The sequence below is a fragment of the Hyperolius riggenbachi genome, chromosome 6 (genome assembly GCF_040937935.1).
Source record: "Hyperolius riggenbachi isolate aHypRig1 chromosome 6, aHypRig1.pri, whole genome shotgun sequence".
Taxonomy (NCBI): domain Eukaryota; kingdom Metazoa; phylum Chordata; class Amphibia; order Anura; family Hyperoliidae; genus Hyperolius; species Hyperolius riggenbachi.
The window spans coordinates 33,794,968-33,812,465 of record NC_090651.1 but is presented as its reverse complement, the minus strand read 5'-3'; the positions used below and the strand labels follow the sequence as shown (position 1 = coordinate 33,812,465).

Sequence of the window (17,498 nt, the reverse complement as noted above, 5' to 3'; positions counted from 1 at the left end):
GCAACTGCTTATTAAGTCTTCGCCGTGAAGACAAAGCCTTTATTTCGCGAGAAATATTGATGCTGGGAATGTATGAGCAACAAGGATCATAACCTAAGATGATGCTTTGGAAAATTACAACACAACAATTTAATTTTTTTATTATTATTCAAACCATGTGCTGCACAAACCTAGAAATAAAAAACACATATATAAGTAGATAAATACTTGCTCTACTTACATAACAGATGTATTGCACTGTCCACGTTATGATTCTTGTGAATTTTATAAAGGAAAAGCAGAGAATCCTATTCTAGGCAGTTTCCATCTTTTGTTACCTTTGACCTCCTGACATCATTTCCTCCCTCACTCTTTTTTTCTCCTCTTGCTAACTGTGTATACGTTACCCGCCCTCCTCCTAGAGTCTTCAGACACTCCCACTGAGGTCTATACTAGGAAGTGCACTGACTTGAAGCAGGGGGAAATAAAGGGAAGAGGAGGAATATATTATAGATAAAAAGACACCTCAGCATGCAAATGTTTGGCAATGGCAATTAAAGGGCCAGTGCTCCTAAGGTATGTGATACCGGTAACACCAAACCATAACAGCAGAAAAAGTTTTGAATGCAGGATTAGCATCTTTATCACTTAACCCTCCTGGCGGTCTATTAAAAACCGCCAGGGGGCAGCGCTGACGTTTTTTTGATTTATCTTTTTTAAAATCATGTAGCGAGCCTAGGGCTCGCTACATGATAGCCGCTGCTCGGCGGCATCCCCCCAGCCCCTCCGATCGCTTCCGGCGATAGGCGATCCCGTTCAAAGAACGGGATTTCCTGGAGGGCTTCCCCCGTCGCCATGGCGACGGGGCGGGATGCCGTCACCGACGTCATGGACGTCTAAGGGAGACCTGATCCACCCCTTAGCGCTGCCTGCCGCTGATAGGCCAGGCAGCGCAGGGGTCTAGGGGGGGGGGCTCTGCGGCGGCACAGATAGCAGCGAATCGGGGCGGGGCGGCGGCGATCGGTGTGCTGATGCAGCTAGCAAAGTGTTAGCTGCGTTCAGCAAAAAAAAAATTACGCAGATTGGTCCAGCAGGGTCTGAGAAAACCTCCTGCGCGGCTTACCCCGAACTACGTTCGGGGGTTACCGCCAGGAAGGTTAATACACTCAGACCAGTTGCTGTTGAAATTTATTTTTTATGGTGACAATCCCGCTTTTAAGAGGAGCTAAGCTCAAAACTTCCTCTCTGCCCTAAAAGATTAGCCACAGCATGATAACCTTTATGGGAAAAAAAATATTCAATACAATTTATGGAAATTTAAAAAGCGAAAAACAAAACAAAAAATACTGATGGTTTCTTCGGTTTCACGTTTACAGAAGGCACTGAAAAAGTTAAGCCTCAGTGTTTACTATATAATGTAGCTACTTGAATGGAGAGAAATGCTGCCTAATGAGCATCACTAGCTACTTGGGGAGGGGGCATCAAGGTGCTCTTACCCCCAAAAAGTTTGACAACCACTACCCTTGTGTGAAACTAGCCTTTGAAATGCAAGATTGTTTTTTTTTTCAGTTTGGGGGGCTTTTGGTCCCCTACAAGAAGGTTCATGTTGTCCCTAATTTTACTAAGTACTCTGTAAGGGGCGTAGCAATAGGGGATGCAGCTGTAGCAACCGCATCGGGGCCCTTGGGCCAGAGGGGCCCCGAAGGGCCCTCCCTCAACTACAGTATTAGCTCTATATTGGTCCTGTGCTCATAATAATCACTTCTATAGATACATTGAATAGTGGTAATCATTAACAAACTGCTCCCCATCCCCTTCTTGCCCCTCAGACACTGTAGTTGCCATTGGCAGGTTTTGGTGCACCGTATTAATTGTTATGTATAGAGTGTTTGGGGGGCCCCAATGTAAAACGTGCATCAGGGCCCATAGCTCCTTAGCTTCGCCACTGAAGGGTGCCCATACATCTTTCAGTTTTTCAGGCCGATTGACCTTTTGATCTGATAGTTTTATACAGCAACGTGGCCAACTGATTCCTGGCCAAATCGATTGAAAGGATCAATCATGAATGCTGAAAAACCTTGGTCGCAAGGGATCGGGTGAGCAGCAGTAACAGTGGAAAATACTGTGATGACCAACGAACCACCGGCCTGTGTCCTCAAGTGTATAGGTGTGTTTCCCGTGTCTGCATGCAGTCCTCATATGCAGGGGCATAGCAATAGGGGGTACAGAGGTTCTGAACACATGGGGCCACATTGGACCCTCTCGCAACCGCAGTATTAGCTCTCTATTGCTCCCTTACTGGTAATAATCCCTTCTATATATGCTTTGAATAGTAGTAATCATTAAAGGATAACCGAGGTGACATGTAACATCATGATACAGACGTGTATGTACACAAATAACTATGCTGTGTTCTTTTTTTTTCTTTCTCTGCCTGAAAGAGTTAAACATCAGGTATGTAAATGGCAGTTCCTGTCTGAGCCAGGACTGCATCAGACTGCAGTGTGACCCTCACTGACAAAAAATTACAACCATAAAACACTTTCCTAGCAGAAAATGGCTTCTGAGAGCAGGAAAGAGACAAAAAGGATCAATAGTTCATAGATTTTAGCTCTGGCATACTTCAATGAATGTGTCATTGAGCAAAAACAGTAAAACAGTAAAAACTTAAAAAGTAGATTTAAATATAAAATACAACCGTAGAATACCTTAAAAATTCATTTTAGGAGAAGGAGGATAGATACCATTGTTTATTTCATTAGTTTATTTTCACCTCGGTGTCCTTTAACAAGCTGTCCCCCTCCTCTGCCTACACCTCTGATGCTGTGGTTGTCCTTGGCAGGTTTTGGTGCGCTGAATCAATTGTTATATATGCTGGGGGGGGGCATAAAACTTGCACTAGGGCCCATAGCTCATTGGCTAGGCCACTGCATATCTGTCACGCTGGCATAAATCTTCGCTTCCTCCGGTGTCCCCCGAGCCCCTGTACCATTTGACAAAGACGCATGTAGTAACGTTAGGATGTTGTTTCATATGTCTGCTCCACCTACAGTGACATAAGAGTACTGCATTCTAAGTATTTTAAGCATTCTGGTTGTTTAGTAACTGTCAGGCATAAAATCCAAACTCAATTCTTTATTTTTATCTGGTAAACAAGTAATGAGGATGCTAATCAGGCAATCCAAAAGTTAAAATCACTATTACTTTTCTTGTTGATAAATTATCATTCCCCAGTTTACCTGACTCTTATTTGGTACACACAAAATTTGGTACACAAAAGAGAAGTTGCAGGGCATGCTGGGTTGTCTTTTTTTGCGTCTCTACTTCCCCTCAGACTTAACTAAGGGCTGGTTCAGACGGACGCTTGCGGAGCGTTTACCGCAAGCGTTCGGACCGTCGCGGTAAACGCTCCCATTCAAGTGAATGAGAGCGTTTACACCAAGCGTTTGCGCGCTTTTACCCGAACGCGGCGTTCGGGTCCCGATTTTCGCGAGCGTTGGGGCTGCCCCTGGAAGCAACATGTAGCTTCCAGGGAGCGGCCAACCGCGATGGCTAATGTTCCCCTACGGGAAAAAAAAACCGCAACAGCATCACGACGCGACCGAAGGCTACTGAAAGCCTGACCGCTCAGCCGCCGCAACGCCCCCAGACGCGACGCTACGCAGACGTCCGTCTGAACCAGCCCTAATACAGCCCGATTGGCTGAAGCCTCTTTCCCTCCTGTTTTCCCCTCCCACACCTCTGTTCCTCTGACTGGCCAATATGTCTCATGCTGAAACAATGCACTTTCTATAGTGAAGGGCGGGCAAATCAGGCAGAGGAGACTAAGGCCTCAATTCACTAAGCTTTAAAACACTTTATCAAACGTTTGATAATTTACCTCATGTGTAAAATCTCATTTTGAATTCACTAAGGTGTTTTAGATTGATTGAACCTTTAATCGATAAAACATTTGATAAATATATAACACCTTAGTAAATTCAAAATTAGATTTTACCCATGAGGTAAATTATCAAACGTTTGATAAAGTGTTTGATAAAGCTTAGTGAATTGAGGCCTAAGGGTGGATATTACATCACAACCGGCTTCAAAATAGCCACAGTTAATATGGAAACTGTCTAGAATAGGATTCTCTACTTTTCCTTTATAAAATTCACAGGAATCATAACGTGGACAGTGCAATACATGTGTTATGTAAGTAGAGCAAGTATTTATCTACTTATATATTTGTTTTTTTTTCCTGAGATAGTATGGCTGACAGCTCCTCTTTAATGTGTGTCTCAATAAAGTTTTGTTGTTGTTCCTCACTTCCTCTCACCATGAGGCAGTATTAACATGGTGTCACAACGTCACATGCTCAAGTCAATTGGAAATCAATGTGTAATATGGGCAGGCAATAGATCAAATCTGCTCAGAGTGTGATCTATCTAATAGTCAACCTGGTGGCCATCATCTAACATATGCCCACCTTCACACCTCCACATCACAAGTCGTACCTCAGAGCCACAGGAATCCACACTCTGCACTGACACCAGCCGGACAGCCTGAAATAGCTGTCTGCAAGTTGGATTATACGCTCTGTAAAATTAATACAACGCAGCTGTGCTATAAACCGGCGGCTCTGGAAGTCTGCCTGGCTCTTAAGGGACATAACAGAATTATTTTCATATTCATCCTCTGTGCTGACACAATGCATTATGGTCATACATCCTGCTGACATGCTGCTGATTACGTGCAAATGCCTTCTGTTTTACTAAGGCATGGGTTTGGTTTCTTTAACCCGTTTACAAAAACCCTGGTGGCTCTGGTTCTCAGTTACTTACTTAGGGCACATTCAACACTATGGGCTTGATTCACTAAACCGCGATAACGCAAATATCACACCTTATCGAAGATATCACACCTTATCAAAGTTAACACACCTTACCAGAGTAGCATAGCGAGCTCTAGGAATACACAGGGGCTCAGGGCAGGACGAGTGCCATTGCCAATTAGCAGGCATAAGTTCGTAACGCTCGCTATGCTACTCTGATAAGGTGTGTTAACTTTGATAAGATGTCATATCTTTGATAAGGTGTGATATTTGAGTTATCACGGTTTAGTGAAGCCCAATGTGCAGTAAATATTAGTATTTAATACTAATATTTTACTATGAAAATGTAAAATATTGGTATTAACCACTTGCTGGAAATGAGGCAGAATATCTATGTACCGAGGGAGGACTGTTCCCGTTCCAGGGGCGTAGATATACGTACCTCACCATGCCACTGTTTTGCACAGTTCCCACTCACCGATCTAAGTGCATGTGATCAATGATCACCAGCAACAATGAGATGCCATTCGGCCATTGACAAAATGAAAGTAATGCATGTATACAGTAATATACACCCTAATACACTACACTACATATAAATGCATGCATCTCCCATTAAAATTAACCCCATCCCTCTCCCAATCTCCCATAGTTACCAAAATAAAATATGTGTATTAATGTTAAAAAATTACATAAATAAAATACATAAATAGTTACCTTATGGACTTAACTTTTTTTTTAACATGTATGTCATGAGGGTATATTACTCTTATTTTGCAAGTAAGGGCTTTTAATTGGTGACAGATGCAAAACTGAAAAGAAAACTTACACCTTGATTTCCCCCAAAAAATATTGTCGCCATACATTGTACTACGGAGATCAATTAGATGTTGCAATTACCGAGAAAAACGGGCAAATAAAATGTGTGGCTTTATGCACAGTAGCACAATTTTTTTTTAAATTATTCCTGTTAAAATGCATTTGGAATAAAATAATTCTTAACAAAATGTAGCACCCAAAGAAAGCCTAATTGGTGGCGAAAAAAAAAAAAGATATACATCATTTTGTTGTGATAAGTAGTGATAGAATTATTGGTGAATGAATGGGAGGAGCGCTGAAATGTGAAAGTTGCTCTGGTCCATTAGATGAAAAACCCTCAGTAGTCAAGTGGTTAAATACCGATAATTTACTATGGCTGAAAGTAACCCTACTCTCACACAGAACTCTCCCCCCGATGCCTAACCCTAACAACCCCCCCACACAAACTACCTACCTGATGCCTAACCCAAACCCGCCCCCACACAAACTACCTACCCGACGCCTAAGTCTAAACCCGCCCCCCTGCACAAACTGTCTACCTAACGCCTAACCCCTTCGCACAAACTACGTACTTGATGCCTAACCTTAACCCCTCCCAAACTACGAAACTACCTACCTGACACCTAGCCACCCCCCCCTCCCCCGCACAATCTACCTACCTGACACACAACCTTTAAACCCCACGCCTAACCTTAACCCCTTCGGTTCCCAAAATTACCCCTCACTGCCAAAATTTCAAAAGGTACCTGTGGCGGCGGGTGCTCAAATTGCCTGCTTCGCTGACCCACTGCACATAATGTGCAGTGCACATGGTAACATGTCCATAGGCCTTTATGTTACCATTGACAACGCAGAAAGCCCTCCCACCGTTCTCCTTAAAGTGAACCTCCAGACTAAAAATCGACTAAGCAGCACTGAAAAGGTCTGGTGTTTCTTTAACAGTTTCAGAGCATCAGAACTTTGTTTCTTTTATAAAAGCCTCATTTTTAGCTGCACAGAAGAAAACTGCCCGGGCATTTTTCCCCTGATGCTGTGCAAAGCATGATGGGATTTCTGATGTTGTTGCTCTCGTTCTTCTGTTTTGGTGCAATTTTTTTTTTTTTACATTTTGAATTTGACATTTGAAGCCTAGCGCATGCAGCTGGGAGGGGTTATCAGGACAAAGGACAATTGGAACTGTGTCTTATGCTCCCTGTCACCTCCTTTCAATCAAAAAGATGGCTGCCCCCATGACAAAGATGGCAGCCCCCATGAATCAAAAACATTTGCCTGTTCTTTTAAAACGGTGGGTAAAAAATTATATTACCTATCTATTCTAATTAACATAACTAATGTAACCTAATGACAGTATGTTTGTTTAGGCTGAAGTTCCCCTTTAACATACGTAGCAATTTTGGTGACAATAGAATTTATGTGGGCTTTGCTATTAACTGCTAAAGTTGTCAAAAATTATGTGAAAATTACTTAAAATCGTGAGTGGACAGGTCAACCTGGTACTTGCCTCCCATTGGCCTGGTGCAGGTCAATGGGAGGCAAGTCAGGGGGTTTAGGTCAGCGTAGGTCAGCTGGAGTTTGGGATATATAAGATATTATACCCAGTAGTGTTCAGCCACCAGAAGCCAAGCCATACATCGACCTTATACATTAGTGGGGCTTAGCATAATATTTTCCTGTAAGTTGCATAATGTCGCTCAGATGACGCCGTAACCAAGCCAAGGAAAACGCTTCTGAAATGAAATGGAACGGTTTTGTGGCCGACAGGCCAGATGAATGATGTGCTGTGATTCGGGGCAACCAATGAAGCTTTCCGAAAGCGAACATAAATATCCTATGGAGGCGTGTTATCCCATAACTGTCCTGGAATAAAAACGCGTCTCCGTTAGGGCTTTTTCCATGTAGCTCGATAAAATCACAAAGTTGGAAAGTTATTTTCTGGGTCTGGGTCAAGTTTGGGGGTGCAGAAGAATCAGCCTGGCGACACTCTCTGTCGGATTGTATATCGAGGTCGATTTTCAGCAGCGATTTGGCGCCCTGCGCTGTGAATGGGGGCCAAAGTTGTGTCATGCTGTCGTTCCATGTGTGCGTCTTATAAATAGGTTCTGCTAGACGGGCTAAAATAGGCCGGGGAGAGCGGTGAAACTGGAAGCCAGCCAGTTATGGCAGTTTTTGGATCCTTGTAACTGCAGAATGTGTTTGGGAAGCACTTCTGAGATAAAAGGTTCCTCTGTTATACTGTTTATTGCACTCCGTTACGAGGTCCGCTGATGCAGTTGTAACATTTGTGGAACGTTTATTAGGCTGGAGACACATTTGTGTTATTCATCAGAGGCAAGCTTGGGGATGAGGAGATAAAATCTTAAAGTGAACCTAAAGCCTACCAAAAAAAATGAGATGAACTCACCTGGGGCTTCCCTCAGCCCCCTGCAGCCGATCGGTGCCCTCGGCGTGCCTCTGCGATGCCTCTGGACCCGCCGGCGAACACTTCCGGTCTCGCCGTCACCGGCCGACAGGCATGGGAACGCGAGTGATTGTTCGCGTTCCCAGCCTGTATATCTCCCCCTATGCTGCTATTGCGACCTCCTGGCCGCAATAGCAGCATAGGGGGCAATATACAGGCTGGGAACGCGAACAATCACTCGCGTTCCCATGCCTGTCGGCCGGTGACGGCGAGACCGGAAGTGTTCGCCGGCGGGTCCAGAGGCATCGGACCGGAGCTGCGAGGGCACCGATCGGCTGCAGGGGGCTGAGGGAAGCCCCAGGTGAGTTCATCTCATTTTTTTTGGTAGGCTTTAGGTTCACTTTAAAGAGGAACTTTAACCAAGGATTAAAGAGAAACTCCAACCAAGAATTGAACTTTATCCCAATCAGTAGCTGATACCCCCTTTTACATGAGAAATAGAATGATTTTCACAAACAGACCATCAGGGGGCGCTGTGTGACTGATTTTGTGCTGAAACCACTCCCACTAGAGGCTCTGAATACCGCGGTACTCCTGGCAACTGTAACAATGTTCACACACAGGAAATGGCTGTTTACAACTGTCTAACAGCCAGAGCAGCTAGAAACAGATACATAACATGCCCACAGTAACAATGTCACCATGTAATACATGTCAGAATGTGAATCTGGGAGAGGAAAGATTTTACAATGGGCAAACACTGACTAAATCATTTATACATAATTATGGTAAAAATGAAGCACTTTTTTTATTACATTATTTTCACTGGAGTTCCTCTTTAAACTTCATTCCAATCAGTAGCTGATAGCCCCTTTCCCATGAGAAATGTTTACCTTTTCTCTAATAGATCATCAGGGGGGGCTGTATGGCTGATATTGTGGTAAAACCCCTCCCATAGTGTGATGTCACAACCATGGTCCTGTCAGTTTGCTGTCTGTGAACCTTGTTGCACTGTGGGATCTAATGGCTTTTTCCAACTGCCAGGCAAGCAGTATCTGCCTCTGTGCATAGAACTATCAGTAACAAACATTCCGTACAGACCACCTGACAGAACTAAAGATGTCACCACCAGTGATACATTTCAGAATGTAAATCAGGGAGAGGAGAGATTTTACAATGGGCAAATACTGACTAAATAATCTATAAATAAATATTGTAAATAATAAGCAATTTTATTAATTATGTTATTTTCACTACAGGTCCTCTTTAAAGTCCAACTCCAGACACAAATGTCTTTCTAGATACGTGCAGCACTTCCTGGCACAAGCGCTTTTTATCTGTCTAGAGCAGGGCTGGGCAAAGTACAGCCCACGGGCATTATGAAGGCAGCCCGCCGCTAAAGGCCCGGATTGCTCTCCATCCACTCCCTCCTCCCATCCTTTTAAAGTTGGGTGCAGCATGCAACAACGCAAAGAACTCCCCCAATTACTCACTCCAGTGGTGATCTCCATGGCAACGGCAGCGTCATGTGACATGCTGTCATTACATCCCAGCGTGGAGATTGTCTGTGGAATAAGCAATTGGATGAGTTCTTTGCGTTGTTGAGTGCTGCACCCAACTTTAAAAGGACAGCATGAGTAAAAGACGATCATCTTAGTCCACAAACAGTCTGGCGGGAGGGAGACAGACAGACAGACACAGTAGCAGCGGCTGCATTCTAGAGGAATGTGGCCCGATCCTTCAAACACTTTGCCCACCCCTGGGCTAGAGATTCCTTGAAGATCAAGAACCTTTTCCCCAAGCGGAACGCGCATTAAAGACCAGACCTGGGCAATAATTCCAACTTGCATGCAAAAATCAATGCAAATTTTATGCAGCTTGGAATTGAGCCAAATAAAATCATCAGGAAGCCCATTGAAATTACCCAATTCCGAACTATGTACAACTTGCATTACATTTTCATGCCAACTGGAATTATTTTAGTCTTACAGACAATCTCTAGTAAACATCTCCACAGCTGCGGCTCAGATCTTGTTAAATCACACCTGACACAAGGCAAAGCTACGTATGGTAAGCATAGAGGTATGTCCATGCTGGATTCACATACCTCTGTGCCTGGTCCGTTCCTCTCCTCATCCCCCCTGGTCCTTGTTGTCACTCCTCGATAACTATGACTTTTAGATGAAGTCAGATTTTCAGACAGGAAGAGGCGGGCTTGTCACAATGTTCACCCTCCCATTCCCTCCTCTTTCCCGATCCTTAAGGGGCGGGGAAAAGGAGGGAACATCATGGCAAGTCTGCCTCTTCCTGTATGTAAATTTGAATATCATTACTGTCCTTAACTTGTAATATCTATACTGTCTGTCCTTGTATTGTTTTGTCTGTGCCCGTTACACAACCGCTAAGTCAAATTCCTTTTATGTGCAAAATGATTTGGCCAAATAAAATTGATTCTGATAGGTGCTCAGCTGGTTGGCTCATGGAATTAAAGTATAACATTGTGCATGCCTTCTTAAAGGAGACATGAGGTGAATGATGGTGATAAAGCATTAATCACCCGAGGTTTCTTCTAGCCCCTAGAAGTGTATGTGTCCCTTGCCACAGCTCCGATATACTTCACTCTCCATTTGTCCCCTCCTTAAGGATGGGGTCAGCGTCTTCTTCGCATGCTCAGGAGTGTGTCCGTGTCTCCTGTGCTGGAAGTGTTCTGCACATGCTCAGTGGTACTGCAAGTATAGAACGCTTGTGATAGATACGTTCATGCGTTACCGTGCATGCACAGAAGACCTTACGAAGGGGACAGCTGTAGAGTGAAGACCATCAGACCTGCGGTGAGGGACACAGACACTTCTAGGGGCTGAAAGAAGCCCCAGGTAAGAAATGTTTTATCGGCACCATTCACCTCTTCTATCCTTTAATGCCATTCTTTGGAGGCTCATAACTGCCTACTCTCTATAATACTGGCTACCGATAAAATAGAGAATTCTGTTTATGATTGGCTTATTGGCATTAAAATCCTTGCACAATCGGGCCCTGGATACCTGAAGGACTTGTTGCAACTGCATCACCCCCCCCCCACAATATTAGATCTAAAGGATCTAATAACTTGGTCACCCCCAGAGTCCACCTCAAATCCTTTGAAGACTGAGCCTTCTGTCATGCTGCCCCTACGCTTTGGAACTCCTCGCCACACCCAATCAGGACATCTCCATCCCTGGAAGCATTCAAGTCCAAACTGAAAAGACACCTCTTTAGTCTGGCATTTATGAACACCTGACTATTCACTCTTTAGCACAGCCCAGCCTGTACTGATTGGAGACATATCTATGCACTTTAAGTCCTATGGGAGAAAAGTGCTTCACAAATGTTATTGTATTGTAAAGAAATGACTACCTGTAAAACTCCCATTTATACTATACACAGGTTCAACAAAGTTGCCAAATGTTATCTCCATCTTACCTGTGCACCTTTAGGCCCTTTCTTTCCAGGTGGTCCTGGTATTCCCTTAGGGGTAAAAAAAAAATCATAATTGGTCATGAATCAGATATGAAAGTTATTATGTTATAATGCACAGTAGCACTAAATTGCTTTGAAAGAAATCTTTTTCTTCTGATCTCCTCACATGACACTAGTAGAGAACTCCCCAGAGCCTTACTGCTGGCCCCAGAGATTTAAAAAGTGGTTGTTTAATGCAATGCTTTTTTAACGGATGGCAAAAGAATGTAAAAAGGAATTAATTCTAAGGGATTGTTCACACTGTGAGCATTTGCTGATTTTTTTAAGCACTGGCGATTTTGCAAATCGCCCTAAAAGCGCTTGTGCAATGATTTCCTATGACAGTGTTCACATGTGAGCGTTTCGACTTTATTAAAATCGCAATCACGCTACATGTACCATTTTCTGAGCGCTTTGGTTCAATGGAAGGTATAGGGAAATCGCAATGCGCTTGAAAAAGCACTTTTTGTTGCGATTGCCAGAGCGCTTTTATGAATAAATACATTGTATTTATTAATTTCCGGGAACTGGAAAAACCAACACTGAGCAAAAGAAAAAGCGTTTCTCTAAGTGCAAAGGGCAGGGAAAAGCGCTTTGAAAAGCACTCTATAAATCGCTCAGTGATTGCGATAGTGCTGGCGATTTATAATGTGAACAAGGCCTTAGACTGCCAGTTATACGTTACAAAAGCTACACGCCAGTGCCAGCTATGTAGGTATTGTGTTTATTGAATGTCTTGCTCGATTCTACATGTACCAAAGTCCAAATTAGTCAGTAGGGATTGTCATTGAGATGCAATTTTTTCCCCTGTGGGGCTAATTGGACCATGGCTTGTAAAGGTTTTTTTTTGCCTTCCTCTGGATCAACAGGGATATGTGGGGGAGCAGGCTGGTGTTGTACTTTTTCTGGTTGAACTCGGTGGACGTGTCTTTTTTCAACCTAAATAACTATGTAACTATGTAACAACTGAGAATTGTGCTACTTATTATGATACAGAATTAAACTCACTATTCTGAAAATGTATTGTAAAATGAACTAAACAAATCTTGCAGAAAAACCATATTGAAGCTGCATAGATTTGCAGTAATACTAGCATAGTTTTGCAGCAACGTACAATTCTTTGCATATTTCAATAAAGGGGGGACCACTATGTGCGACTATGCAAGTGATTTTATCCTTGTAATGAAGATCCGTTCCGCTTCCCGTCAATGCATCTTTTCCTCGCCTGCAGAATAGCGAAATACAGGATTATATTACTTGCACTAGCGCTGGACTGGGTCTCTCCTGCTCTTCGCTGTAAACGCTCGCACTATTCCGCATTACTGCTTTTAGTTCCTGATCTATGTCACATGATCTGCATCAGAAGCCAAAGGCAAGTAAGCGGCATGGCACAAGTGGCTGCAGGCTGCAGGAAGGAGACCCAATCCAAGTTGGAGCAGGTAAAGTAGTGCTACTCTGAAACATAGGCAGGGAGTGTTAGAGGGAGGGGGGGGGGGGTTACGAAGGGGGTGTATTGCTGGCCCAATTTTCTATTTGTAAAGGGAGGTGCTTAATTTGCAAGCATTGCAAGCGGCGGTGAAGGAGAGATGGACTGGCTAAACTACCTGGGGGGAATTTTATACTTACCCGTGGCTGTACTTGTCACACAAAGTTGGGTGGGGGTATTCAATCCTATGGAAAGGACCCATGAAATCTTCACTAGGGGCCCCATCAATTCCCAGTTAAACCTCTAAAGCCTGCTTAACCTCTAGGGCCTCTTATCTCCTGTTAGCAGTCTTGTGGTCTTAAAAATGCTAACACCTACTTCATGCAGACTACAAAGTCCCACCTCCTCATGTAGATACATAGTTGCTACAATAATGCAAGAAATCTGGGAAATTTAGTCTGGCATTTATTGCTCTTCCTACTTTGAGTATCACATGATCACACTTGACTGATCCGCCCAACAGCTAAATCTAGGGAGGACAGTGAGAGGCTTGTATTGCAGTACCAAGTACACTTTATTTACGACAAATAGATTCTGTTCAGCACTTTGATTTTACACAGTTTATCTTCCCATATCATCCGTCCTGTTACAACAATTTGTCGTGTTCAACTTCGGGTTCAGACGGACTTGGTTGTAACCCCTTTATAAATCCCTACATAATTAACCTAATAATTTACAAAATTATCATAATTATTAGTTAAAATGGACCTGAACTCTTGCACTTGACAGAAGGAAAGCATAGAGAAATTCACCCTGTATGTATTTAGAGAGTTTAGACTATCTAATTCCCCTCATCTGTGACTAATCACTACTGTAATTTGATCTCTCAGCTCAGGACTCTACTCTGCCACGGCACAGAAGGTAAATGGTAAACACAGGATGTTAACAATATGTCTGCTTCCATGGAAGCAGGAAGTAGACAAACTGCAGATTTATTGCAGGATTTGTATCAGCTGCAACAAAGATATGTTTTTGTTTAAATAAACACGTAAGCGGGAAAAATTTTTTATGATATAATGAATTGGTTGTGTAGTATGAATAGTTACTAGAACATTAGTAGCAAAGAAAATATTCTCATATTTAAAAAGTAGTGTTTTTATAACATTGCATCATCCTCTAATATTTGCCGTTTACACACTACTCAATTTACTAAATTATTTAAAGAGCAGGACAGTGAACTATTGACCTGTCCTCTGCAGGAAAAAGAAGATACAGTGACTGACAGTTAAGGTGGATCCGAGGTGAACTTTTACTCCTTGCATAATTGTGTTCCTTTCCTATTGTTTATAGGGCATTCCTCAAGTCAAATACTTTTTTGTTTTTATTTTAATACTCTAATTCCCTATAAACTAAATAAGCCACACCCACAGGTTTTCAGAGAGCCTTGGTAGTAGCAAGGGCTCATGGGAGCTCAGTCTGGGCAGGAGGAGGGGGAAGTGTTACTAGCCATTGATTTCAGAGGCAGAGGGGAGGAGGGAGGAGGAGGGGGGATTCGTTTTTTTTCACAGGCTGAGTGCTCAAGATACAGATAAGCCTGCCTCTGTGTAATGTTTACAAACAACATGGCTGCTGTCATTGTATCACAGGAAGACATAATCATATTCTATTAAAGCTGTTTGCAGCTAAATTTGCTAAACTATCTAAACTATCTAAACTTTAGATAAGATATATAGACAAGTTACTTGTTATAGTTAGTTTTTCATCTCGGATCCGCTTTAAGATAACAAGCTTCAGAAGACAGAGCTCTCTGCAACTTTGAAAGTGGTGGAGCTCAATGGCTCTTTTGCATAGATAGCAACTGGAGTTTCTTAACTCCTCCTGTACTGGAAACAATATTAGACTTATGTCTCTGTTCCTAATGTTTTATTTCTTAGCTGTACTACACATACAAATCAATATATCATAATTTATTTTCACTTCAGTGTCTCGTTAAATGTTATTATGATGCTGCTTATCTTTTAGAGCAGAGAGGAAGTTCTGAGTTCAGGTCCACTTTAACACAGGGAAAAAAAAGGTAAAAATAGAGAAATTAGACCTACGCGTTCTCCTTCGGATCCGGGAGGTCCTGGCACCCCAGGTATTCCTATAAAGCCCTTAAAATAAATAAGAGAGGTTTCTTTTTTTATTACAAGTTTAAACACACAAATACAGCGCAGACAACCGCCGGAGCCTCTGAAACAACTGTGATTCTTCAGAGAGGGACTGGGGATCTTGTCTGTGTCAAAGCTCTAGTGGAAAATACTGAGTGGAATATACAAGTCATGCATGAAAATAACCTGGAGGTATTTAAACTCACATCTGCTGCTTGAACACAGCGCACTCCTAATGTGAATCCTTCAAACAAGCCACTTGTTAGAAATAGCATTCCCGCGGCCTGCCAGCGTCTGCCTTGCGTACAGAGCTGCCAGGCCCTGAGACGCTAATGAAATGTTACTCATCAGTTGTAGAAAGAAGCTTCCCTTTTCACAAATATGTTCCTTAAGCTGGTGGATGCGCAGTAATCCCCCCTGACATCAGCCAGTGATTGTTGTGTTTGTACATGCTCCGCTGAGCGGTGCCATAACTCGCTCAGCCTTCCGCTTCTGATGTGCGCTTGAGTCGTGAACGATGACAGATGAGCTGCGAAGTGAAAGCGGCAAGTTGCGGCGTTTGATAAAGTGGTCTGGGGGTTTAGCTAATCTGCGGAGGATTACGCGACAGGCTAATAATGGGATTTCTATTTGTAACAAATCAGTTCCTTTTTAAAGTGAACCAGAGACGAAGCACCCTCATGTATTTTACCATATATATCAGTGGGAACATTAGAGAAAACACCTACCCTGCTCTCTGTTTCATCCTTCACTGCTCAGCCTGTTTCTAATCAGCCCTGATAAAATCCCCAACTGAGCATTCAGTCTGGCTTTGCTCAGGAATCATTATAGCAGAGCCACAAGGGGGCAGGCTTGGGCTTGAAAAGACATCAGAAAAGACAGCAAAGCCAGACTGAATGCTCAGTCGGGGATTTTATCAGGGCTTATAACAAGCAGGCTGAGCAGTGCAGAATGAAACAGAGAGCAGGGTAGGTGTTTTCTCTAATGTTCCCAGTGATATACAGCATATGGTAAAACACATGAGGGTGCTTCGTCTCTGGCTCACTTTAATGGTTTGAAAGTTTTGCAAACAGGTTAAATTTATACATCCCGAAACGATCATTTATATTTGATTTAGGAGAAAGTCAAATGTGCGTATCAGTGGTGTAACTACAATTCATGGGGTCCCCCAAGCAAAACGTTGATGGGGCCCCCAAATGTTCAGGACCGCCATCAGAAATTTCTGGGCCCCATAATGGGAAAACCTACTGGGCCCCGCTCCCCTCCCCCTAATATTTAAGGCGAACCCCCTATATTTAAGGTGATTGCTGGGGATCAGCAAAGCGCTGTGACACATGTAATCCTATGGGATTACTCTCACTGCAGTGCTTGAGCAGCACTTGCAATTTGAAGAATGGCAAAGCATGAGCATGGCTAGGGCCGGTTCAAGTAACAATTGGGCCCTAGGGCAAAAGTAGCCTGGGGGCCCCCAAAAGACATCCTCCGACCAAAAAGCGTCATTAGAGGCCCTTTGTTGCAGCCAAATTTCCCTCCTGGACCCGAGCTGGCTGCTGACCCTCCCCCAATCACCTCCCAACTTAACAGACTCTGCAGAGTCCCTGGGGAGCAACAGTTAATATGGGGGAGGGACACCTTGGTTGCTCCTACAGGCTCTGGGGCCCTGGGGCAATTGCCAATTTTTTCTTATGGTAGCTCCGGCCCTGAGCATGGCAATATCACACACAACTGGCAATGCAAAATGGGCCGGCCAAGGCGAACACAGCTACACAGAATGACTGTCTGTACATTCAGTGACAGACTTGCAGCTGTGGTCCATGTTTGCGGCACTCGGGCCCCTTACTGCAGTCCCACCTGTGATGCCCTGAAGGCGGCCCTGCCAATGTTCACACCCTTTCCCTTGCCTCGTCTTGGTGCCCTTCATGGCCTTGGGGCCCATCTCACAAGGATCATAAACCAAGTGTCGCCATCATGATCTTCACACCCGTAACAAGTGTATCCACAAGAAGAGCTGATCTCCAGTATAGTACCCTGTATCAGAGCAAGGGAAAGTTAGTATTTGGGGGGCCCCCACATCTCTGCCCCCCCTGCTACCCTCTGGTTACGCCCCTGGTGGGTTTAGACTAAATTTTGATTTACCAATGACTGGACAATTTTACTATTACACTTTCCATTATAATTAGCCAATCATTGACCAATTTTACCACCTCCATGTAATATGAGGGTCACGAGACTTTAAATACTATGAACAGATTGTGTAGGCAAGCCCTTATACTACATGAAGGTGGTAAAGTGATTGGCCAATTACAGTTGCAGGCTTTAGTGATCCAATGACCTAGATAGACCTAGGCCGACCACTACTGTAGTTCCTGCTCCAGCATCAGGACTCATTCTCCCTCTTTCCCTCTCCAAAGGATATTT

General features: G+C 43.6%; 1 protein-coding gene across 1 annotated transcript in view; it reads right to left on the bottom strand.

The window, feature by feature from the left end:
• Positions 1-17,498, bottom strand: part of COL24A1 (collagen type XXIV alpha 1 chain) — a 505,872-nt gene that overhangs the window by 223,901 nt on the left and 264,473 nt on the right. Inside the window, exons 11-12 of the mRNA XM_068239109.1 lie at positions 15,030-15,083; positions 11,469-11,513 (exon numbers count right to left, since the gene is read on the bottom strand). Of these exons, the coding sequence (XP_068095210.1) occupies positions 11,469-11,513; positions 15,030-15,083 (99 nt within the window). The remainder of the gene's footprint in view (positions 1-11,468; positions 11,514-15,029; positions 15,084-17,498) is intronic.